The sequence below is a fragment of the Cryptotermes secundus genome, unplaced genomic scaffold (genome assembly GCF_002891405.2).
Source record: "Cryptotermes secundus unplaced genomic scaffold, Csec_1.0 scaffold528, whole genome shotgun sequence".
In the NCBI taxonomy this organism is placed as follows: Eukaryota; Metazoa; Arthropoda; class Insecta; order Blattodea; family Kalotermitidae; genus Cryptotermes; species Cryptotermes secundus.
Window position 1 is genome coordinate 315,266 of NW_019724748.1, and position 26,867 is coordinate 342,132.

At 40.0% G+C, this 26,867-nt stretch overlaps 2 protein-coding genes across 11 annotated transcripts in view; one reads left to right on the forward strand and one right to left on the reverse strand.

The window, feature by feature from the left end:
- LOC111862887 (pre-piRNA 3'-exonuclease trimmer) overlaps positions 1–11,128 on the reverse strand; it is a 32,849-nt gene extending 21,721 nt beyond the window's left edge. For 2 of the 6 annotated variants that reach the window (XM_023848668.2, XM_023848672.2), the window contains exons 1-5: positions 10,993–11,128; positions 7,432–7,569; positions 3,871–4,105; positions 3,416–3,712; positions 2,581–2,791 (exon numbers count right to left, since the gene is read on the reverse strand). In XM_023848668.2, coding sequence (XP_023704436.1) covers positions 2,581–2,791; positions 3,416–3,712; positions 3,871–4,105; positions 7,432–7,569; positions 10,993–11,000 — 889 coding nt within the window. In that variant the 5' untranslated portion in view covers positions 11,001–11,128. Of the gene's footprint in view, positions 1–2,580; positions 2,792–3,415; positions 3,713–3,870; positions 4,106–7,431; positions 7,570–8,460; positions 8,618–10,988 lie in introns of all 6 variants that reach the window. The other 4 variants (XM_023848669.2, XM_023848670.2, XM_023848673.2 and 1 more) reach the window with 4 other exon arrangements.
- A 4,160-nt stretch (positions 11,129–15,288) lies between these two features.
- LOC111862893 (carboxypeptidase D) overlaps positions 15,289–26,867 on the forward strand; it is a 35,102-nt gene continuing 23,523 nt past the window's right edge. For 4 of the 5 annotated variants that reach the window (XM_023848687.2, XM_023848686.2, XM_023848688.2 and 1 more), the window contains exons 1-3: positions 15,289–15,435; positions 24,837–25,055; positions 26,052–26,182. In XM_023848687.2, coding sequence (XP_023704455.1) covers positions 24,872–25,055; positions 26,052–26,182 — 315 coding nt within the window. In that variant the 5' untranslated portion in view covers positions 15,289–15,435; positions 24,837–24,871. Of the gene's footprint in view, positions 15,436–18,827; positions 19,001–24,836; positions 25,056–26,051; positions 26,183–26,867 lie in introns of all 5 variants that reach the window. The other variant, XM_023848685.2, reaches the window with a different exon arrangement.

Here is a 26,867-nt window from a genome sequence, read left to right on the forward strand (position 1 = left end):
GTTAAAACATCTAAAAATTATTACAATAAGTCTGTTTACAAAGTAGTATACAATATTTGTTATAATCTAGAACACGACATGCACCAAACTGATATGGAAGTACAGTAGAACTTGGTTATAACATCATCAAAGGGACCTAAAAATAGTGTCGTTATAAACGAATGTCGTTGTAACCGAAATGGGCACTTCCACAGTAGCCTTATGTTTGTCACGTAAAAATCTACCAAAAACCGAGTTAAAATGTTGCATTTTTTAGTGAAATACGTAGTTAAGTACAGACTAACGTAACATTAACGTGAAATTGCCCAAATGTTTAATATCAAAGGCATATTACAGCGCTTTTCACTGACAATACACACCGCACTAATACTGTATATTAAAGGTAGGCCTACTCACCAAATTACAGTAGATTACATCAATTGTTGTGCCTTACTGTACCTAGATACGAGTACAGTAATCAGTTATCTTCATCTGTTTCCTGTTACTTGCCCAATACACACTTTCTAAATTACGTTCAATGTCCATATCAGAGAAATTCAGGAATGAAAATGACGTTACATACGAGGTTGATGCATTTGTGCATGTCGTACTAAGCAAGGTATAAAAACAGTTGCTTTATGAGGAATTAGTTCGTACCATTGAATATTTGATGCAATAGACAAGGTGTCGCAGAAACCGATGTTGCTATAACCAAGTTTTACTGTATATAGATAGTCTTTGGACTGTTATCTTCACTAAATGTGTGATGCTTTGTTTTATATGGCTGACTTGTGCTTTTGGTGGTTTAAGTATATTTATTGCTTTATGCTGAATTACTGGGAGTTGTCATCCATGGTTGGTAAGCTATAGAAAGGGGATACTGATCAAAAAAGGATTCTATTGTATATTGTCTTGTATACTGTTTTATACATTTTATGAGAGTTGTTGACATGTACTGTTTGGTTGTTTCCAACTGACTTGTTCAATTGTGCCTGTGTAACAGTTATGGATGTTAAATAAATTATCAGTTATTAAAAGACTCACTGGTTAATGGAACAGTAACTAGGTATGTACGATATTTGCCAGTCATTCCAGGCAAATGCTGGGACAGCATCCTGAAATAGGCCATGACAGCTTTCTTCCAGATCTTTTCCATTCACCAGTTATCACCATCTCATCTTACCAATGTTACATAAACACAGCAGCTGATATAGCATTGTAAAATAAAACAAGAGCCATATTTTGATTTACATTGTTAATGTTCAAACATGTACATTTTATATGATTTTCTGAAGTTATGATATAACAAATACAAATTTTCTTTATGCTGTAACAATATCATTTCCTTTATTTTGCATTTGTTTTTGGAGGTCCCTTAATAAGTTTTAAAGTGAGATTTCACTATATATTGTAAAGGGAAACTAAGGAATTTGAGTTTGCACATGTCACTACTGTAATATTACTCTTTCAGCATTTTTGTCATGTTTGTGAATGGTGTTGCATGTTCTGTATGCTATTTTTGCATCTGTGTCTTCAAATATTTTGGTGAGTTGTTTTATTTCCTGTACAAATATGTTAATGTGCCACATTTTTTTTTTTGTATATGGTTGGTTTGTTCTGTGTTATGGTGTTATATAATTTGTGTTCTAGGGATTTATCTCTTTCATAGTGATCTTCTTAGTACATATTTAATTGTAGGTATTTCTGAACTATGTTTTGTTAGTTCATTAAATACAGATTTTTTAAGTTAAATTTCGACACAACATCAAAATTTCTTGTTGTCCCATTTGTGATTGTTGACCTGTACACAATATTTCATCTGGAATTTGTAGGCAAGTTTATGATCTATCACCATCAAACCAAGAACTAAATATACACTACATGCAGCGACTATTTCAGTGTTTTTCATTCCATGAAAAAACTACCTGAATAGAAGTTGCATACTTTTAAAAAAAAATATATATATATATATATATAATTTCAGGACTGAGACTCGAACTCTGACCCCTCCATCTTCCAGCCTGTAGCCAGTCGCCATATTGACTCTGCTATCCCGGCTGCCAAGGGGATAGATAACATATTGATACCATGTGCCTACTTTTCTCCTTAAAGAAAGGAAAGGAGGATAAAGTTTAAAAATAAATTGATTACACAATTTAAATTAAGAACTTTTCAAGCCAGTATACGGCTGTGTTTGTGGTTTTTATATGAAAACTTTGGCACTATCTTTTCATCATTTTAAATGCATCACTATCACATCTGACTATCAGAAACTTCCTTTCCAGAAGGAAAATCAATATTACAGCCTTCCAAGTTAAACATGTTGTTCTGGCTCAATTTGTGGCAATGTTACTGAAAGCCTTAACTTTTATTCCAATCTATAGTTAAATAAATATGCGGTCTTAATACACAGTATGTATAACACACGTAAGTTCCTCACAGGTAACACAGTCCACTGCAATGAACATCATGCATAAAAAATATTTCTTACAAGAAATATACCTTACATACCAAACTCATATATTTAAATGGTTGTGGTAACAAATATTTTTAAACATGTTTCTGTTGCATTAAAATGAAGACAAAATTAATTCAACTTACTGGGCAGCTGTTCATGGAACTGGTTATACATAATCATGAGATCTAACAGAATGTTATGTCCAACAATGGGCTTCTTAAGCTCTGTCAGCAGTTTAAACAAGCGAGAGAATCCTAGCAGTGAATGCATCACGGTTTCTTCCAAAGTTTTATGTTGCTCTTCATTTTCCTCCAGTGCCTTTCTCTGCATGTGAGATATCTTCTTAACTCGTATCTAAATTGTAAAGATGTGTGCATGTGAGTCAGGAACAATATTAGTTGTCCACGTAAATTCAATCTCTGCAACTTATTATAAACCTTTCGTCTATCTACATTATCATATATTCTGCCTATATTAATGACCGTCATAACCATTTCCTTTCCATGTTCCTATCTTTCTGTCTATTCATTGTCATCAAAAATGTTTCAGAATGGATTAAGTGTGCTAATTAGGTTATGCACTCCATCTCTAGTTGTGTATTGGTAATATTTTTGATCAAGTACGACACTGAATATTCTTACCAAACACTTGTGGAACACAGAACAGAAGGACGTAAGCATGTAACCACTTATGCAAGACCCCAATTGGTGTGAAGATCTAGAAAAGACCCCTTAGAACTGGAAATGCAACCCAAGAGGCTGATCAGGCTTGTTGTAAACCTCAAGAGAAGTGATACAAGAAGCTGAAGCAGCACTGAAATTATAAATGTCAGGGAAACCCTAATTCTTCTGTATTGCTTGAACCATGGTCTCTCCCGAGACTGGCTCTATGCCTTCACAGTATGACATGGAACTAATGTCCTGAGTCTTAAATATTAAATGACTTACAAAACTAACACTCTCCATAGAAGTTACTTACCAGTCCCCCTTCTGGGAACGACCAAATGTCAGGGAATCTCTGTCGAAGTTCTTTGTGCATGACATAAGACAGTCTTATATCTCCTTGGCAGATGTCCAAGTTATTCAAGTCCAGTGTATCTCCCTGAACAGCACTGGCAGCCCATTTGGCCACACGGGAACATACCAACTGTATAGATTTCTCATCATCCAAGTCGACAGTACGGTCCAATTGGTGAAACAGTGATCCTTTGCTCAGTTCTTTGCGCAAATGAGCTTCCTCCTTTTGGTTCAGATATGGGACACCGTCATACACAAACTAACAAGCAACAATTTTCAGTAATTTCTTCCAAAAGAATAAGAAAACTGTTCAAACAGAATTATTAATAACAAAAATGAAATTTTACAAATCAAAATACAGTTATTCCAATAAAGTCAAGACATTATTGCTTTTTCAGAAAAGATTACACTTCTTACCTTATTAAAATCAAAATGATTCTGGCAAAGAAACTCCAAGGATGATGACTGACACATAAATATATTATCAATAGATGCAAATGATCTTGGAAATACATAAAATGTGTATTTACTGGCCTTGTATTTATTTTTGTCCTCAATAAATCTGAAGGCAGTTATACCAACTTGCATTATAAGAAAGTGCTCTGTACTTCGACGTAACTTCCCATATCGCTCACTACCAGTGTCAAACAAGCTACAAGAAAGAGAAAGCAATGTTGTAAGTCAATACAGCATAACTTACCTCAGGCCAAACACAAAATCTTGTCAACGTTAATCCCACATATGAGAAGTTATAGCTGTACATACTATGCAAGCTATATCCATGTTATGCAAATGTGACAGGGAAGGGAAACACCATATACCAGGACAAGAACTTCAATCTATTAATGTTCATATTGGAATAACATCTTCTCAGGCATTCAGCCACACATAAATTTTGGAGACTTCTGCTTTATACTTGTATGACTAATTACCCAAGAAGAATTCAGGACTTTCAGTCATCTTGAATGTTTCATATATTTTACCTGAAACATATACTTTCATTCTTACAATTCAACTGCATCATATTTTGTGTTATTTAATGACACTTCAGTAGGAAGACTGTACAGCATCAAATTGGAGAATAGATGAAAAATGAACTGGAAAGGATTTGCAAGTAACTAAAATTGAGGTAAAAACCAGGAAATATCTCAGGCAGGAGGGTTAGTGTTGCGACCAAGATTTCAACTGAGCACCATCTGAAGATGAAGATAGAGGATTCTGCTATGCCAAGCCACTCTACTGCAACAATGACAGTTAATGGTAGGAACAAAGTACTGGTCACTAAGCTGATATTTAAATCACACTATGACCTATAGGAATGAATTTCCCCACATCCAATAGTGTGTGTATCTGCGTATGCATGCATGTGCGTGCACATCCTCGATGTGTCCTTACTATCAATTATGCACATCACTACCTTCCAGTGTTCTCCCATGTCTTTATCTGTGAAGAAGAGAGTAATGAGTTCATTGCTTTCCTTTAAGAATGGTGATAGTGCTAAGTCTGCACTATATACCAGACACATATTCATTAATCAGTAAATTTACCATTCTACATACATCAGTAGAACTGAATGAAAATTTGTGGATATAACATTCTTAATAATTTTAATCTAGATAAGACAATGCACAATGAAAACTGAAATTAGACACTATAAAATTAAATGGTGTGGTATATCTTTACACTACTGTAACAAATTTCATTGGCTAAATTAGAATGATTTGGGTTGGGGTGAAAATCATTTATAAAATCAGACATTGGTTTATGTTACCACAGTAACTACAAACACAGTAAGAGCTGTGATATCTGTCACTGGATGGTTCAGAAAGATCTACGAGGAGTGTTCCATATATAATGCCTCCTATTTTCTTAATGAAAACTACAACAGATACAGAAAGCATAATAATGCAGTTAAATAGAGCAAGATTTCATCTACTTACAGCTATTTTTCCACATAATCACCACCATTCGTTATGCACTTTTGCCATTGATGAACAAGAGCCTGTATGCTGCGCCTGTAAAAGTCTGCACCAGCAGAGGCTAGCCACTTTCTTACAGCTGCAATGACAACATTGTTGTCTGGAAAATGTTGCCCACGTAGTCTGTCTTTCTTAGGCCCAAAGAGATGGAAGTCTGAAGGTGCTAAATCGGGGCTATAGGGTGGATGTGGTAGGACAGTCCAGCCAAACTTTGCAATGTGCGCGGTGGTCGCCAAACTGGTATGGGGTCTAGCGTTATTGTGTTGCAAGCGAAAGGTTGTCTGCTTCTCTGAACTGACTCAGGAAATGCGGGCTTTCAGCTCAGTCAGTGTTGTCTTGTAGCATTCAGAATTGACAGTCTCACCAGGCTCCAGGAAATCCAACAAAATTACACCCACCTATCCCAAAAGACCATGCACATCACTTTCCCTGCTGATGGCTGTGTCTTGAACTTCTTTTTTCTTGGGGAATCTGGATGTCGCCACTCCATGGACTGTCTTTTGGATTCCAGCTCGTAGTGGTGACACCACGTCTCATCTCTGGTGACAATGCTGTCCAGAAACTTGTCACCTTCAGCCTCAAACTGGTGCAACAGGTCCTGACAGACTTCCATTCGATAAGTTTTGTGATCCTGTGTAAGCATCCGTAGGACCCACCTGGAACAAACTTTGCGATAATCCAGCTTCCCCAACATCGTTTCCAATGCATTACAGCCAATATTAAGCCATGCACACAGTTCCCCGGTCGTTATCCACCGATCTATACGGGTGAGCTGATCAAGGTGCTGATCATTGTGAGGAGTGGCAGCTGAGCAGGGACGCCCAGGGAGTGGCTTATCATGCACTTCACTTTCGCCACTGTCGAAAAGCATTACCCATAGCCTCACTGTGCTGACATCCACTGTATTGTCTCCATACACCTTTAGCAAGCATCGATGGATGTCAATGGGTGCAATTTGTTCGGCAGTGAGAAATTCAATAACACAGCTCTGTTTCGTACGCACGTCTATGTCAGACGTCATTTTGGTAGTCTGCTCTGCTGTCGCTATCTGTCACATGACAACCAAACTAACAGTACACTGGCGGGAAGGTTCAACATTTACTACAACACCACCAACATCCAGCTCAGACGTTACATATTAACACAAAAAAATAGGAGGCATTATATATGGAACGCCCTTCGTATTAACCGGAAACTGACTGATCTGTGAATATGATGATGAGACTAATGAAATACTGGTATTCAATTTTATTTTTTGATTATGCGAGGGCTATTTGGAAAGTAACATCTGTTTATTTTTAGCAACTAATGTAGGCGTGGAGGGATAGCTCGCACATGTGAGGTAGCATCACATGACTCATTGCCTTGTACACCACCACATAACTTGTCACCTAGTGTTTGTTCTTGCCTCAACAGAGTCAGTTATGTTGAGTGCTGCAATTGATAATCCCACCAGATGTGAAATTCACGCTGTTATCTTCTTTCTTCATGCTAAAAACATGAGTTCTGTGGAAATCCATCGTGAATTATGCACAGTGGTTTACAGTCAAAATTTAATGAGTGAAAAAATTTTTATACAGTGGTGTAGAATGTCCAAAGATGGGCAGGCAAACAAATGTCCATCATGAAGAGTGAAGTGGTTGGCCATCTGTAGTGAGTGATGATCTTGGTCAAAGTGTTAACCAAAAAATTTGTGAAAGACAATTTTAGAACTTGTGTGTGAATTTTCAGAGACTTCATGCACTCTTCTCTATGAGATTATAAGAGTTAGGCTACGCTATCACAAGTTTTGTGCAAGATGGGTCTCAAAGATCTCATAGGTGCACACAAAATGCTGAAAAGGGCTTCAGCTCTGACTTTTTACAGTGATACCATAAACATGGAAAGGAATTTCTCAATCACATCGTATGAGTAACAGGTGATAAAACCTGGGTTTAATTTGTAAATGATGAAACCAAAGTGTATACCAAATTTTTAACGAAACATAATGTGCAGTTACCTGGGTTTAAACGCTGGGTCAGACAGTAGACCTGTAAATTCAGTATCCACTGCAACAAACACAGCACTCCTTAACCTGCCTTCAATTTCAGGATACTTCTCCTCAAAATTATTTCTAGTAATTTCAACCATCATTATTCTGAAATAAGTAAATAGATCCAGTTAAAGCACAATTCTGTGCTTGCAGGTACACTCTTTCATGACAATGAAGTAAGTCTAGGCGACATGCCACTTCTACATCTTTGCTCAACACACGTCAACATTATCAGTAAAGAACCTTTCGAAGAGTGCAAACATGTAACCACATTTGTTACAGTATCATGTTTCAGGCATAATTTATTAAATCTGAGATCATGAAAAGGCGATCAACAATTAGTATAACCTTTGTTAACAGTTTTTCAGATAAGCGCTTCAGGAGCACTTGCAACCAACAAGAGGGCACTGATATGTTGGGATTTTGGACTTTATCCATCGTCCTGGTTTTTAAGATAACAAATAAAAACACAACGTTTCGGAAACAGATCCAGTTTCCGAAACGTCGTGTTTTTATTTATCTTAAAAACCAGGACGATGGATAAAGTCCAAAATCCCAACATATCAGTGTGTTATACACCATTGTCAGAATCCTATAGTAACAACAAGAGGGCATTCCAAACAGAACACATAAAGTTTACTTTTTTCGTTGCACATATTTATAGTCCTACATATCTTGTACTATTCTGGCTGTTTTCTTCTTGTGAAAAACTTATTACTTAAGTACAGTTTCTGTCAAAGTTAAATTTGTCAGATTTAACCTCAAAGTTTTGCACCACAACGATGTTAATTCATAAACAGTACGTTTCAAATATTCACATAAAAAGTTGGTTGAATGCTTGGTTACGATGGACTTTGAGATCATGCTGCACCTTGACAACTTTAATAACATAGGTATAGGACTTCCTATGTGCCATGAATGGAATAAAAACACATGAGAGAAGTCAGACACAACATACAGAAGGACAAACCACAAGCAACATGAGTCATGACTTACTGTTCCCCATTCAATCCAAGCTGGATGGAACATCACTCATCATCTTACTGTGCATAGCTCCACAGGGGGCTTGAGCTGCAGCAGATGACAGATTTGTGCACATCAAGAGAGACAGTCCCTGACATGTTGCTCACCAACTCAATGTTCTCATGGCTCGCTGCCCAAGAAGACTTCATTGTATTATGCTGTCACATGTTACTAACTAGACATGGGGTTTGGATTGATAACTGGATTTACTGGATGCTCATAACACATCATTACAAATTATTATAGCAGCCTCACTAATTTACACACTTTGCAAATAACTACAGCTACAGCAGACACAAAGTCTTCTGCCTGTTAGTGTCATCAGTAACTTTTGCTAGACAGAAGCTGCTAACAAAGGGAACTTCTCACAGCCAACCATGAACTGCCACTGCTCACTTGCGCCTATGGCTAAACTGGAAATGAAATGGTGTTTCTGGGCCTTTATGTGGCACATGGTTTTACTTGGAAAGCACCGATAGACAATACCACACTGCAGCTGAAAACAGTTCCAGCGTTGAACCATTTAGTTTTATAATTAGCAGATCATTTTACAGTGAGCTAGGCTTATTCTTTACAGATTTCATCACATTCAACTCTCTTTCATAGCGTGCTCTAGAAGTTGGAAGGGTGGTAAATACTGAGATTATCCTGCTGAGGGATATAAATCATGACAAAACATACTTCAGTAAGTCCTCAAGTTTCATTCTCTGAACATTGTCTTAGCTTCATGCTGCTTCTGTAACTGTCTGAAATGTGGTAGTAAAAGTGAGAAGCGTATGTCTTTATTCCCAAGTCGCTAAAACTTCTCATTTTAACACTAGTCCAGCTTTAGTGCACTGAGCACAGAACAGACCAGAGCTGTTTCACAGGTGATGATGTGACAAAGCCTTTCATTCAACACTTCTGTTCCTGATTTAATGAGTGTCCTTATGTCAATCTCAAGTTTTACTTTTGCCTGTGTTATGCTGGTCAGCTGAATTTCTTCCAGTTGTCATGTCAATGAAACACACTCAATTATGTTTTCAAACGGCCTCTTCCAGCTTCTCTAAGGAATATAGAGTCAATGAAAAATGTACTTTTATAATGCTCAGCATCAGGTCTTCTCTTTGGGTAATTATGAGTAGCTTCTCAAAGGCAAGAAGAAAGTCCACCAAATTTTTAAAAGTACTATCAAAATAGGAACACAAACATTCAAAAGAACACCTAGAACTGAAGGAGGCTACTACAGATATTCACTTGCCAGATGGTAAAATCTATCCAAATTGAGTTTACCATCCCCTGGCTATCCTCATACAAAATTACACATAATGTTTCATTAGTTATCATTCTCGACACACTCCCCGCCAAAAGAAAAGTCACTGTATTTATTTTACAGTTTTACCTGAATGAACGTTAGACATTTTTAAAAGATCTATTACCATGTAAGTAAGCAAGTAATTACCATGCATCATTTCAGGTCCAAAAATTAAGTGATGCTACTGCCACTCCCACATAACAAGTTACACATCCTCTATGTTGTTATTACTGAGTGCAGAAAACTGAGGAGTCTGTAAGTGTAACAAGATGACCTCCAATGGCCTAAGATCATACCAGGTTTAGTGAAAATCTGTCAACTGGTACAAACACTGAAATTGGGGAGGGGGGGGGCAGTGACATGCACACACAGCATGGCAATCTCATAATCCTACTTTTTTTTCCCTTAAGGTAGGAAAGTAGACTAAAAATGTGGCCATTCAGCATAAATTAAATTCTGTCTCTATGGAGGAATAAGATATGTCAGAAGTGAGTTAAAGCAGGAGAGAGTGTCCATTCATTTACTAACAGTGTAGCAGATAGCTACAAGCAGCAAGTGTCTACTTCAGTTAAATTCTCTCTCTATGCTACAGAGAATCCAATCTAACCATAACACAGACCATTCTTTCCAGTGTTCTAAAGGAACTAAATAAAAATATTGACAAACTTTCAGTTCATCCCCATTTTACAACTGATTATACTCTTGAATTTACACACAATACTGAACAATTTATGTGACATACTTCTCAGGAAGAGGCAATATCAGCAAAATGAATGCAATGCTGATATGGCCACTTCCTATAACTTACATAATCTGACACCTAATAAACACCGTAACAGTGGACAAAATAAATAATCATAATGAGCATGAAATAAATGATACTCAAGAGCAACGACTATAATGACAACCCAAAGCAATGCTTCATAACGAATATGACAATTTAAATACTCCTGACAACTCTATAAACAAATTTCTTTTCAAAATTGAGCAAGAGTCCAGAGTAACACCAAACACGACTAACTCTCTTAATGCTATACAATTCTCAGCAAAACACTTTAAACTGGACTCTATATAAATCACTAGTAATGTATGTTGTCGGGGTAATATTTCATTTTTATACAAATTCAAATATTGCGCCATGTTTGGTTATGTTAGATGATTATTCAATTTGTACGCGGTCCTATAGCACCAGCAACGAAATACTTACGTACATTGACATGAGTTATGTAGAGAGAATATTCATTATGGACTGACATATCAGAAAGGACAAAACATTATATTCCAAATTCCATACTAATATCGCGCCAACTGCTCTCACAGCCTTTACACTCACACCAAATAAGCCTGTCACGGACGTCACGGATTACTACGCAGGGCAGCCAACACCACAGATGGAAATGTCTCTAATTCATAGCATGAAATTAACCAGATCCTTCCTATGAGTGTGTGTGTGTGTATTTATTTATTGCGTGGCATGCAGATCCGTTGCTATGTAACGACCGCAATGTAAGAAACTATATAACAGTCGTTGCCAATTAATGACTCTGCTAACATCGGCCGTTGCTAAGCAATGGCTGAGTAGCAATCACGTGGGAACGCCAACATACACGAACGAAAAAATTGCCCAGCAACAGAAGAACGTCTCGTCAGAGAGGGCGGCCCGCAAAAACAAGACCGTAACTGTTAAAGGTAATAAATATCTGGTCATGAGCCCCAGATGGGGCTCGACACCAAGACTTACTGACTGACTGACCGTCAGTCGAAATGTGACTTGGACTTGGAGTGGTCGTGGCCTCAAGGGTCCTGACGCCAAGACGAACTGATTGGCGCGGGTGTGGCGAAGGCACCAAAGCTTCTTCACTTCCCCTCCCCCTCTGTTTTCTAGACTCTTCTCGAATCGTGCAGTCTTCACCGTAGGCTAGATGGTTCCAGAATGGCTGCACCTGGGTAAACGTGTGTAGAATTTGCCAATTAAGCCAGTCTGAGGAGCGAGTTTGGGTGCGATCTTGGCGCGGCGTCCAGTTACCTGTGTGGTGAAACAATGCATAGTGTCGAACAAGTCAGTAAATGCAAGGAGCGAATACTGCAGTGGCGTTTAGTGAAGCAGTAGTGAACTAAAGGAAGGGGAATTCAAGGTCGTAAGTGAGAAATTAAAAGTATGTATCTGCTCGGAATCAAGATAAACTTTACAACAAATTTAATGACGCTGTTGGTAGCTCAGATTATACACGTCGAATGGTAGGATCAAAGTGAATAGCGAAATAGAAAGTGTGTAGGAGGAAGCCATCTTGACCTAAATTGAATTACCGTCCGGCATTTATCGGAAGACCCAGGAAAACTTCGATAAACCTCCGTCAGTGACGTCAGGACGGCTAAAATTCGAAAGAGTCTTCTCCTGAACAGAAGTGGAACACGATACTACCTCGTGGTACGGTACGTCAGTGTTTATCTGTCGGTGTCCCGGCCAGGATTCGAATCGAGCACGTCCGGAACAGAATACCGCTTGATCCCACTTGCTCGGTTGGTGGGCGTAACAGAACGCTACCATGTTTATCCGTTCCACTCTAATAACATTGAACCAATTAATGGATTTTCATAACAGCATCAACTTTGCTCAAAGCCACCAGATTGTCACTTTCTGATTCCCTGCAAGAATATTAAGCAACATGTCGGCCGCGCGAAATCTGTGTTTATATTAGACAGCAGTAGCTACGTGTTCCAGATAGACATCAGAAATTTCATTTGGATGTAGATAATGGATACGAAAGATGGCCGCCTTCATATCACCATTGAGTCGTTACGTCCCCCCCCCCAAGAAAAAGCACTTCCGTACGTCGCCCCTTCCTTAACCCCACCGTTTAGCTCTTCGTTTCACTGGAACATCTGTGATAACGCTGGCTAGCCTAAGTGCTTTGGACCGGCCAAGCTGTGGCCCTTTCCGTCGCCACTGAACTGTACCCTTGAGGACGCTTCACCACTGTGCCAAAGCGCCAAATTATGTTCAGTGTAATGTCTGACAATCGACTGTCATAGCCGTAAAAATTAACACTCGCACTGCGTGTGTTTATGCTAAACATGTCACCATAGAAATTTCAGTTCATCAGCTCCTGACATCACATCTTTGCATGATCTGTTACAAACTCTTCAGCGAATTGTCATTGTACAGACTTTTGTGCGTTGTTTCCAACTCAAGCTCGCACGGCTGTTGATGACAGGAGTTACAGCGGTCTACTTCCTGGTGCTGTTTTGAATGACACGGTGTTAATGCACAGTTGCACAAAAATCGGTGAATTAATGCCTGTAACGTTGTCAGGAGACACACATAAGAACGGATGGACACGCGCGACTCGCTGATACTGTTCCGAACCATTGAACCATTGAAGCAGAAGAGATCACTGAAGGACGCAGTGCAAGGGCCGGATTATTATGACCCACCCCTCATACATTCATTCATTCCGAATAAATAAATTAGTTCCGTCGGAGTTGCTGCCTGGTTCAGGTTTAGCAGCTGATGGTGTTGCAGAATGAAGTGCCGAGGAAGGTTATTTCGAACTATACGGAGGTCACGGAAAGCAATATCATTGATGGTGAGGACGAAAGGGCTCGAGGCTTTGCCTTTCTGTCTATTGTTTTATTGCTTTCCAGTCCCGCCTGCCCTTGTCGGCCTGCCTAGAGCACGTGTCGCTAGCCGAGGATAAGACCAACTTTCCTACGCACAGAATGTGTAAACAGAGCCGGAATAGCGTAGTCAGCACAGCGACTGGCTACGGGCTGCACGACCGGGGGTGGAATTCAGAATTAGGCCGACCACAGTGGCCGCGCGGTCTAAGTCACGAACAGTCTTCGCCCGCTCAAAAACTGGGATCGTGGGTTCGAATCCAACTTGAGGCATGGATGTCTATGTGCGTTTATTCTGTGTTTGTGTTGTCCTGTGTGTGCAAGCAGCGGCCTTGCGACGGGCTGATCCCCCGCCCAAGGAGTCATACCGACTGTGTGAAAGATCAAGAAACTGAAAAACGGCCAAGGCCCAACAATGGGCTTTAGAGCCATAGATAGACAGATAGAATGTGTAAACAACTGGGAGAGGGGGAATATGTGGAAGTGCACATGAGAGGGGTGGGTCGTAACAGCTCAAGGGAGGTATGGATAACTTGTTCCCTGTTCACAGTATAGGAGGGATGAAGGTAACTGCATCGCGAGGAGTTTAATAATCTGTATTCTTCTCCCAATATTAAGACTACCTTTCTTCTAGGACGGTAAAATAGGCAAAGTTGTCCCCTGGGCTTAGCTAATTAAGCAGTGCGCCATGAAGGCGTATGTGAGGTGGATGTAGGGATCCACGTTATCTTGACCTCGGCACTAGTTGGAGGTAAGTGGTCAGTCTCATGACCCAGCCGCTTTATCTCCTGGCGAAGGACCCTCGGTATCCACTGGACAGGAGGCCGGGTGGGCCCCAGAACTGGTTTGGACGACGTGGAGAAAATTCTTGACCCTACCAGGACTCGAACTCTGATCCCTCTGTCGTGCAGCCCGTAGCTAGTCGCTGTCCTGGCTCCCTCTTCCAGGATGTCACAAGTTTACTTTACGATACAGCCCTCATCTCAGGCTGCACAATGTCGAATGGCGGGGTCAAAACTCAGTAATAAATTGTAAGGGGTTCGAAATGAAGCGGTCGTGGCCTAATTCAGGCAATATCCCGGATTCTGCCTGGACAGACTGAGGAAAACCGCGAGAAATTTCAGCCAGGATCGCCAGTGTCCATGCCGGAATTGGAACCAAGCACTCCCCCCGAATACCGCGATGTTAGCCTGCTCACATTACACAAGGTATTATTAAGGCGAATAAATGAAGAATAATGAGGTGGGCGAGGCATGTAGCAGGCATTGAGCAAATTCGATATTTATGTAAAATTCTAGTTGAAAAATCCTGAAGAGAGATTTCGGCAAATGTTAAAATTTATTTTGCAGTAATGTGGTTTGTGGAAGTGGACAACATTAAATACGTTTGGGAGGGGAAGAAGGGCTCAATGGTGTTTATTTTAAACACGATAAGAGATGTGGAATTGCATAAAAGCGGGGAATTTCGTGAGCAGTTCAGTAATTAACCAGTCGGAATATTTCTGTCAGTAAAGTGACTGTATACGTGTTGAATGTCTGGGGTTCAATTCCAGTAGGGGCATAGATATTTGTTTTGCGACCCACGCATCACCACTTGAGGCTCGCCCAACCTCCTGTCGAACGGATACTGGGAGTTCTTATATTACGAGTAAAGCAGCCGAAGCATGAAGCTGGCCGACCACTCACTTTCATCTCGTGCTATAAGCGGGGATGCTTGCAGGTCTACTTCTCGTCTTACTTACATGCCTTAGTGACAGAGGCAGCTTTAGCTGACCCAGCAAAATATCTAAAAAGATTGAACACGCTTTCGCACTTGAAGTCAGCAACATCGCTGATGTATTCTCAACAGTAGCACTTAGGCATATCGCTGTTCCCCTTGTCCGTCGCTGCTTCCTTTGTTGTGGATATCGGCAGAAACAGAACAGCGCCATCTCGTCGCCCAGTGCCCTGGCGTGAGGCGAGTGGGTAGGTTGTCGGCAGTGGTCCGGTCACACACACGGCAGAAGCACGGCAGTTGCCAAATGCCAACAAAATCCGGTAAGCTCCATCTTTACGCTTAGTTTATCAGACGTACCTCTCATAAAGTGTGTATAATGGAGAAGTCGTGTCTGTCCCTTCCGAGAGCATCCAGCGGGGTTCGACTAAATTTCGTGCTGAGGGTCTGCATGAAAAGGAGTCGGCCAATGCAATTTGGAACCGCGACGGTTCTGTACTTCAGTACTCCTGCTTTACACGAAGTTCTGATATATGTTCCGTAATTTTTGAACGGCTCTGCCTACAAAAAAAGTACATATTTGGATACTTTTCGCTGCAGTACATACGTAACGAAATTTCTCCCTTTTTTGTACTGTCTGTAGCATGAATACGTTTGCAGCAATAGTACATCAGCAACAAGGCAGACGGCATTTGAAAACTATGTGTACTCTCGATTTTAATTTAACTGAATTCTCAGAGGCCGATCACAGTCTAAGGCATGAAACCGTCTGTGTGCGTTTAATTCAGTGTTTGTGTTGTTCTGTGTGTAGGTAGCGGCCTTGCAACAGGCCGATCCCCCATCAAAGGAGTCCTACCGACTGTGTATAGATTAAGAAAGTGAAAAAGCGGGCAAGGTCCAAAGGGCTGTAGAGCCATAGAGATAATTCTCACAGAAAATATTCTCCGGATTTCCGATGTCATTGGATTTTTCAATTGACCTAACTGTTCTAGCCGGAATGGCCCTGGGGTCGACTCGCCCCTAACAGAAATGAGTACCAGGAATCTTCCTGGGGGTGGGGGTAAAGAGCGGCCAGCGCGTAAGGCTGACAAATTTACCGTCATTCGGGAGCCGATTGTCTAGAGAAAATGTGGGAGCCTCGACGTCTCACAACCCTATGGCCCTCCATGACCTGTTACAAGGATGGCTTTACGTTCCTAGCTATGCTTTTTCAGACAGTTGACCGAGAGGAAGAATGGGTGCCGCAGTGGTCAGCGTCACATGAACACTTTTCGGCATGTAGATAATAGCCATAGTCTTGCAAACGCAACACAGCCGTTTCCTTAGAATACTGATCAGAAGCTTCAGTATCCACAGGAAAGCCACTGGAAACTGCCGGTCGCAAGCAATAAGCTTTTCATCGAGGCCCGTAGTCGCATTTTTGCCATAATTTATTGTACTGCTGGCAGGTATTGCGTGGTCCATTATCAAATCCACGTATGAGCGTAATTTTGCAGGTACGAGTATTTGCTGTTTCCCAGCAGGTGCTTCAGCCCGTCTGACTTCAACAAGCTTGATGAACAGGGAGCCCGAAAGCATAATATGCAGTGTTTTCGATTTCTCTTGACATTCTCTATAACTGTTCATATTTTGGGGTGTTGCCCGCACACACACATATAGGCCAGTAGACTTCTCCAACCACCAGTCGAAACCAATTCCTTTCTATTTACTATCGCACTTTTCTCCCCTCTCCATTTGCCCCACTTTGGAGCACAGGGCTGATTGATCAGTTTCATGGTCAATTTTACAGACGGCAGGACTCCTTGGGCGGGTCAGATGCTCATCGCAAGGCCTCTGCCTAAACACAGGACGACACAAACACAGAATAAACGCATACACACACCAAACATCCATACTTTGTGTGGGATCCGAACCCACGATCCCGGCTTCCGAGCGAGCGAAGACAGTTCACGCCTTAGGCCGCTCGGCTACCGTGACCAGCCGTTGTCGGACTAAGTTTCTCGATCTGCTTTTCAAGTGCATGAATTTCTGCCGTTTCTTGCTCATATCCAGGCTTTATGGATCGACAGAATCCTGTTGATGTTGGCTTAGGATTATGTCATATTACAGTTTCCTTATCCAGTCGGAACTGAGAATAAGACTAACGCAGTTGCAAGGGTATATTTGGGCACTGCGATAACAAATCAAAACCTGATTCAGGAGGAAATTAAGAGGAGATTGAACTCGAGTAATGCTTGCTACCGTTTAGTCCAGAACCTTTGGTCTTCTCATCTGCTGTCTAAAAACATAAAAATCAGAACATATAAAACTATAATTTTGCCTGTGGTTCTGTATGGATGTGAAACTTGGTCTCTGACATTAAGAGAGGAACACAGACTGAGGGTGTTTGAGAACAGGGTGTTGAGAATATTTAGACCGAAGAGAGATGAAGTGGCAGGAGGTTGGAGAAAACTACTTAGTGAGGAGCTTCATAACTTATACTCTTCTCCAAGTATAATTAGAATGATAAAATGAAGGAGGATGAGATGGGCAGGACATGTAGCATGAATGGGTGGAAGAGGAATACATATAGGATACTGGTGGGAAAGCCAGAAGGAAAGAGACCACTAGGAAGACCAAGACGTAGGTGGGTTAGCAATATTAAAATATATCTTAGAGAGATGGGATGGTATGGATTGGATCGATCTGGCTCAGGACAGGGACCGGAGGAGGGCTCCTGTGAACACGGTAATGAACCTTCATGTTCCATAAAATGCTGGGAAGTTCTAAGTAGCTCCACAGTTGGCTTCTCAAGAAGGGCTCATCTCCATCGACACAACAGAAGATCAGAACCATGGAAATAATTTGAATTCCTACTAAATGTTTCTATGAAATTGCCCCGTTCACTGCTTCACGAAAACCTTACTTGTAAGTCGGTCTCGTTACTGCGCCTTCAGAAAGAACTTGGTTTAACGCATGCTTCAGAGAATTTTATCTGTTTTTAAAGCCATTGGAAAGTGTCTTGAACAAATATAACCTTCATCCTGCAGCATCATTTCCAAAGAAGTGCGAACTGGTATATAAATTTCGAAAATTATATTTTAACGTATGGTTGACTGTTTTGAGGAGCTCCTTGTAATCCTGCCACCATCAGTACATGAACCCCGAGGGATTCCTTCCCGATAGCTTTCGTATACAGCAGATCAAACATAAAAATAGTGGGTTAACACAATTAGAGTTAAAGCCTTCCCCCTAAAGAGGGAGCAAAAATGTGCAGAAATACGAGTACATTCATGAGTCTTAAAAATAATTAATTTGAGAATATTATGTTATTTTATGGCGTGAATCCACGACATTCGTATAATTTAAGTATAATACAGATTTCAATTTGTTTGTACCATTTTATACTCGGTTCTTTTAACTGCCTTATAAACTGTGCAGTCTCACTTGATGAGCGTAACATGACGTAGCCTGTACGTAACTTGCGAGCTCCATATTGCCCACTCTCCATTTCGCTCCGAGTGATAAACCTATTGTAAAAACCCAACAATCACACGTTTCTCTCGGACACTGCGAACAAAGGCAGGTGGAAACATTAAGTTTGCAATGATGTCATATTGTACAATGTTGTCAGATTTCTCTTTCTCTTGCAAATTGAATTCTTTGGCTATTGTTAATTACCCAAAAATCTGTGATCTAAACATGAGAAAATGTCTTTCGTCCTGCAACATTTCAGTTTTCGTCCATCCTGCTTCGCAGAATTGGGGGAGAGGCAAATTCTAAAAGCTCCTCTTGGAAAGACAAAGCGGAAAGGTTACTGATCCTGTTTTACGTCGACAATTAGGCACAAATGCGTCCAAGAAACTATCTTTGTTCTGCCAAATCGAAGATCACCGAGGAAAGTGGCAGGTACAAGAAAAGTTTCTTTTGATGAGCTGTTAAAAATAATAATAACCGATGAGGAATACCTTCAGGTAGGTTGTAACGCCGTGTAACACCGCTTCCATCTTCGGAGTCGAAAGAGTGAGCCATCAGAAGTAGGCGGCATGTTCCTCCGAAACCTTGGGATCTCTCAGAAGTACACGGTGTTACAACCTAATCATACACATAGTGACCGCCGTGAGAACCCCAAATCCAGCGGAATGTTGTAACATAATTCGGCACATTTCCCTCATTATGAGTAATTTTACTTTTATGTTATTCAGAAAAGCCCATTCTACACTGAACGTGGGGCGCATGTGCAATTCGTGACGTTCCTGTGGATTATCTGGCGACACTACATTATTCCTTGCTGGGGCAGCATCCAGACTGGCTCTGGGGCCCACCCAAGGGCTCTTTCCACTCAGTTCCATTTAGTGCCCACGTCAAGAATGATGGAGCTATGCTTCCACTCCCCCCATACATCTTTATGGCGTGGTCTTTAGTTAATTAAGCAGAGAGACAACCTTACATTTTTTATACTCCACTGCGGCGTGATTTAGTCCTGTTTTCTCGTATAGAAGATTATTAACGCCGTCCAGTGTGACTGATAATTGCTGTCTTTTTATAATCTTTCATCATGACGTGGGTAAAGCAAATACATCTCTGCAACTCTACACAAAAGTACACTTTCCCTTTCTTCTTGTTGAGTCTGCTTTGCATTAAATGCTGTTTGCAGTCCGAAATAACAGAAAGAGTTGAGTAGAATTTAAAACAATGAAACAACAAAACGTAAGACAAGAATGAAGGGCTAGATTGTGCAGAGAACTCAGAAACGGAAAAATATATGCCACTGGGTTGGAGCCCAGCGTGTGTCGCGTTGCCTGGACCTCCCACCATCTTGATCTCACAGGAGACCTCTACATTGATTTGCACCATGTGACACACTTAGTGTAGCTGAGGTCTTCGGCCTGCAAGTGGGGCACAAATGACACGCAGATATTTTTAGTAAATCACCCGCATGCTGCAAGCCATCATTTTCAAAAGTGGGCCAAGCACCCCTCATTAGCTTGCTGAAACCTGAACTTTAGAGCAGTGATTCTCAACCATTGTGAGACCGCGGCCCGGCGGTTGAGAAACACCCGCCTTGGAGGGTCAGCGTAGAGCGTAGGAAGTCTAAATAGGAACCCGCAGATGGCTATTTATATATAGACACTGCATCTGTTTATTCGTAGGTCATGAGTTGGGGAAGCTCAGTCAGCAAAGTGATGAGCTACGAACTGGACGACTGGGGTTCGATTTCCGGCAGAAGCAAGGATACTCGTACGGTCTTGGCATTGCTTGTATGAACTGAAGAAAACACGAATAACTTCGGTCAGGATAAAGCCGACCGAGATTCGAACTGGCAGCTCCTGAATACAAGTCGTATACATTTCTGCTTGATGAATGTGCATGCTGACCACGTGGGCCCCTTAATTTTCACTGGACATCTCTATTAGTAGGGCTACTGAAGGGAATTTTTCTTTTGTCCATGTTGAAGTAAGCCGTGTATAGGCTGAGTACTGGAGGGACTTCCCCAGAAGAAAGGTGACTGGAGAGTGAAGCTGCCCATCCGCCTCCACCTAGCCCCGAGGTTATGAATAACCATAGCCTTACCTCCACTCCCCTTATATGCTTTCATGACATGGTCCTTGGACACAGGGACTACATCTTTTAACTTAACCACAACCATCGAGTTACTTCTACCTTCAATCAGTGTTAGTTTCTTCGGTTATTAGCAACACTGAATAAACTGAAGAGATTATAATGTTTAGCGAGACTTGCGGATGGTCATGATAGGGCAACTTCTGGGAATGTACAAAAAAAAAAACGCTTATCCAAAGTGGCCAATACCTGGCCAGTACTCCACCAGTTTTCAGTTCTGATTTATGTTGTGTGTTGACAGTCATGAATAAGCAATGCATCTGTGTTGACTAGAACTCATTAGCCAATCAATATTTCAGTCTTCACTTTGTGTCATTTGAAAATCCACATGTTCTTGGCCGTAACATAAGAACAGAGCTTCTTCTTTTTATATTCACGGATTAGGAAATGTGTTGCACCCAGTGGTCTCAGAATCCTTTTTCTCTGACTTCTTATGACCTCTAATTCTAATGCCCATAAGATAAAGTCATCCCTATGTTTAATTAAGTATGTGCCATGAAGTCATATGGAGGAGAGGAGGTATTTTTGTTGGAGATATTCTTAACCTTGGTCATGGAGGCGAGTGGCCAGCTTCATTTCCCTGCAACTTCGCCATTGGGGAAATATACCCTGGTAGCCTCTGGATGGAATGCTGGACAGGCCCCAGAGCTGGTCTGGATGCTTTGAATAAGAGAAAGTCTCTTGCTCCTGCCAGGAACTGAACCCCAATTTCTCAGACAGTTGCCAGTCTCTATACCGACTGAGCTGTCCAGCTCCTGTTTTAATCCCTATATTTTATACTTCCATTCTGCCCTTGGTCATTTTTTTCTCTATGTAGTTATCTCCTCAACTCTGTAATTGACCTTTAACTCTCTCAGTATCGGTGTGTCAATATTTTTCTTTGCCTTTCTAGCTTACTGTATGTAAATATTTCTTTTTCTGTTTAACTGTCTCATGTAGAGTCTGTCAATGTGTCATTATGTATCAAGTTAAAAAGCCTTTAAGTTCTCATTCCTTCCATAAATTTTACCTTCATACTGATGCTGTGTGTTCAAGGAAGCAGTTGATATAGATATAGCAATTCTTGTCTATTACAAGTGATAAAAGATCATCTATTTTTCTTCACTTAGAGTCAGTGTTGTCTGCACTCTGATAGATACGGGATAAGCTGTAGAACTCCTGCCTATGAACATCCAGCCACACAGATGTTACTGCTACAATCACTACCCATCTACTGAACAGATATTTTCCTTTGCTGTTTGATAACTGATTTTATATTTTGTGTTTTTGGCTTATTTGTGTTTCTGTTGTAATGTATTTAACACTAGAAAAATTGTTATTTACTTGTACCCATACTGTGTGGAGTAGTACCTGATTGTTAATCTGAATGTTACAAACCCTGACATGGTCATGGGGTGACTAACAAAACGTGAACAGAGGAGCAAATGAGAACTTGACCCCTGACTTCATACATAGACACATTAGACAGATAAGTTGTTGTTGTTTTCCTCCTCCTCCTCCTCCTCCTTTTTCTTCTTCTTCATGGCATGCAAGCCTGTTCTGATTTCACATGCAAATTCCATAATCAGAATCAGAATGAATGAAAATGGACAAGTACAGGCAGAATTGCACAAATCATCTGGACAGAATGACTGGTGGAAGAATACTGAAACATAGTCTACACAGTATGAAAAAGAAGTACTCGTATGTTACTAAAGTTCACATCAGTAATACAAATGCAAAGATTATTGTATGGGCTATGGGAAGAAATAAAAGGTCATAAACCAGTTGTAGTGTGGGAATACTTATAAACCTTCAGTTTGGAGTTAGGGAAATACCAAGGAGGCAATAGAATGAGGAGTTTGAGCCTAAATAGACAATAAGTTGCCAGCTCCTCTTTAGAAGAAGAACAATTCTTATGTCATATGGCCAAAATATTTTAAATATTGACACTTGACCTGAACAAGACAGAATGAAGATGGGTTAACAAGTGCAAGTCAGCTCAACTGCAGCAACATTTCAATCTTTTGTCTTTCCATCTCTAAAATGTACAGCACCGTCTCCAAAACCCAGGGTCTTCTTCCTTATCACACAGTTGCTTGAAAAACAGATTAATATTCAACACAGACTAATTAAACACTAAAAGAAAATGAAACAAAAGAAGAATATGATAATTGTAAAACAGTAGTGTCTAAAGCTGCAGCAAAGTACAGTATGTTCATGGCATTGGCTAATACACGGATAAAATTTTCAGACTGACACAATTTAAACAGCAGTCCAACAGCTGGTAAATATTATTTTGCATCTCTTATAAATACCCTTTCAATCATCCCTCTCTGATTCTGAACAGAATAATGTTTTCCTGTTCTGTCTGTGCATTCATTGCCACTGCAAGTATTGTCCCTATTCTTTTCATCTACAGAACAAAGTAATGAACGTCAATTGAATGGTTGCTGCCAGGAGTATTACCAGGAGGAGAGGGGCAGACTGCCAGAAAATTTGCGTACAAACTTATGTTCATACAATTCAAGAATACTTCTATGGATCACCCCAGAGCTGTGGAAACCTATGTTGAATAGATAGATAGATGTTTATGTTAATATTTGGTATATATCATTCCTTCTTGGAAAATTTGATTTTCCAAAACCCAGGGGGTGGGGGTGGGTGGCAGATGCTGGACTGGCCCCCCCTCACACTACCATCAGCCATGCACAATTATATCTCTGTTCCTTCTTGAGGCCTTGCCTCCAGTAGACCACTCCAGTGAGAGGTAGATATCTCAACCACATCCTTCCACTGCAGCTAATCTGTGAGATAAGACATCAGTTAAAACTTATATTTACATACAGTGTGTTTATTTGTTTGTCTGTTTACTGGAAATACAACATTGAGGTTTACCATGAAACACAACGTGGCTTCATTTGTGCTATATTATAATTGCCCAGGTGTAGTCTTCATTGTATAGAAGTCCTATGTATATTCCACATAATTTCTTTGTGATTTTGTATGAGTATTTCACTTTGTTTGATGTTCATTTACTGCCGATACAATCCCATTGCTGCAAGGTCAATCACATTACACATATCACAATGCGTTATCATCATCTTTGTGGATTAGGCCGTACATGGTCTGGTCCTTCCTCTTAAAGAGTATACTGATCGATCAATCAATCAAAATCATTGACTTAACTGTGGGTGTCCTACATTCAATCCACTTGGCCAGCTCATCTTAACCTTCTTGATTTTGCTACCTCATCAATTCTTGGTGACTTGTGTAAATCAAATTGCACTATTCTGAAACTACTTATGTTAGATCAGATTGGTTATTACCTCAGGTACATATATCCTCATGAACACTCTGAACCTCTGTTCCTTTCTGAAACTAAATCACCAGGATTCACAACCATACACATAGACAGTTTCAGGCTTCAAAAATATGTTCAGCCACTCATCAAACTGAATTTGCCGAGACCAATGATGAGTATGAAATTGATTTTTAGTAAATCATATTGCAAGAATATAGGCATGTGTCTGGTAGGTGTGTAATTCTACAGCCCTATAAATGGTAAAATTGTTTTTGTATATTACACTTTATTGTAGTGTGGAAAGTAGACTAGACTATAACACGTGCAAGCTATGAGATTTGTATCTTATGTACACTGTTATGTTGATTTCAACCAAAAGAAAGAGAGCAACAGAAAAATGGAGAAAATAACATAGAGAAGAGCTTTGTAATTTGTACTCTTCACTGAATATTGTGTGATGACTAAATCACAGAACGTGAAATGAACAGGTCTTGTCATATTCATGAGGAAGGTGATTAATGCACACAAAACTTCAGTTGGAAAATCTTATGAAAGCAGACTACTTTGGGGACTTACGCATAGTTGTGGATAATATTAAAATGGATCTTTGAGAAATAGAGGGTGAAAATGTGGACTCTTTCAACTAACTCAGAAAATGATCCAGTAGTATGCTTTTGCAAACAAACAATAAATCTTCAGGTTCCATGAAAACAGAAAATTTCTTGACCGCCTGAATAACTATTAATTTTTCAAAAAATACTCTGCATGTTAGCATTAAATCAGTTACTGAGTTTTTAAGTTGGTTTAATAAAAATATTTGTCTTATTTTATTTGTGTCAGGTTATGTTATATAAATGAGGCAACACCGATGAAAGATGCTGGTTCACAGCAAACGGTTGTGGCTACTGGCATCAATATTCTTGTTTGTGGGAGTATTCTCTTCTCCCACACTCAACTTCCAGTATCACAGATATGATGATCTGAGCCAGTATTTGCATGATGTGGCCGCAGCATATCCAAACATGACAAGTCTCTATTCTATAGGAGAGACATTACGCAGTGAGTATCGACAGCAACATGTATTTTCAGTCAAAATGCATTCAACTATTTTCCTGTGAACTCCACTGTGTACTTATGATCTAATAATAACATCCAGTATTGAAAAAATTAAAAATACAAATTTTAAGAAGCTCTGCTAAATAGATATTTTCATGAAAATTATGACAACTGATATAAAAGAAACTATTAATGGCAGATTCACCCACTGTACCTGCAACCAGTTAGGTGCATTGATCCATCAGAACACTATGGTACCATAACCATCATTGTGATTTTATTATATAGAGAGATATTTTCATGGTACATTACAAATTCACTCTGAGAAATATTCCAAAGAATACAAAGATGGCAGGTTTGAAAGTAAACTAGAATGTAAAGTGATAATTTTCCTGCAAGATTTGATAGGAAGTGAAAATTAGTTCACTACCATTTTGTCATTGATCTGAGCTGCTCTTTCTTTGTTACATTCTTCTTGCTTCAGTATTTTTCAGCTTACATTTCTTATTTTTAAAAAATAAAAAGAGGCTTATGACATCACCTTGTTTGTGTGTCTGTATGTGTATCCTCCCTATTAACTTAATAACAATACTAGAGCCTCTCTAATTTCTGAGGAAAAACCTTAATATTACTTGAAGGCCTGTACCAGTCTTCATGATACTTTGTATACATATCATGCCACCCAAGCCCATCTCAATGGCAAACTTCATAATTCCTTTCCATGAGTAATACCAACATTATGGTCATTCAGATTGCTGAGGCAAAACCTTAATATTGCTTGAACTCTTGTACCAGTCTTCATGAAACTTAATATATATATCATGCCACATGAAACCATCTCAAAGGCATACTTCACAGATCCCTTTGATCAGTAATAATAATATTACCGTCTTTCAGGGCGTTGTGGAAGTAACTGTAATGTTACTTAAATGCCTGAATTGATCATTATGGTACTTGGCACTTACATCATGCCACCTAAGCTCATTTGCACTATTTCAGGACATAAACTATGGGTGCTAGAGATGAGTACTGCACCAGATTCAACTCTTGGTATCCCCAGTGTAAAACTCATTGCCAACATTCATGGAAATGAAGCAGCAGGAAGAGAGGTTCTCCTTCATCTTATTCAGGTATTAACATATGATGCATTCTATGCATGGTGTGCATAAACGGAGAGAACATAGCACAGATCATATTAACCCACAATTTTCAACTCAAGAATGGCCAGATGGATTTTAATAATATCTTATACAAATATTACACCACTGAAGGTCATTCCAAGATTTTTCTTTTTTATTTCCTACAGTCAGTAATAACAGTGTGGCAGATACATGAACTTGTGAGATGGGAAAGACTTCTGGAATCCAGTAACCATAGTAACTTCAGCATTCACAGTAACCAAAGCTGTCCTTAATACTATCAATATCTTCATTCAGAACAGACAAAAGCATACAAAATACCAAGGCAAAAAATAAATGTATGTAGAAACCTTGTAACGGAGGATAGAATGCACCTTTCTAATCTCGTGTGCACCACATATACATACACACAGATATACGGTATGTATATATACAAAGTCTGAATAGCCCCACACTACTTGCATCTATAAAACCAAGAGTAATTTTCACATATCTGATTTCAGTTGAAGAACGCATGCAAAAGGTGAAATCTGAGGATTTCACAGTAACAACTGTGGAGAATACTATTGTCTTGGCTATGGCGTCATATGGTCTGGTGGAAGCTAACGGCTACTTCAGAGGAATATACTGTTTCTTTTATAGGGTCCAAAGAGTTAGCTGAGAAAGCAAACAGTTT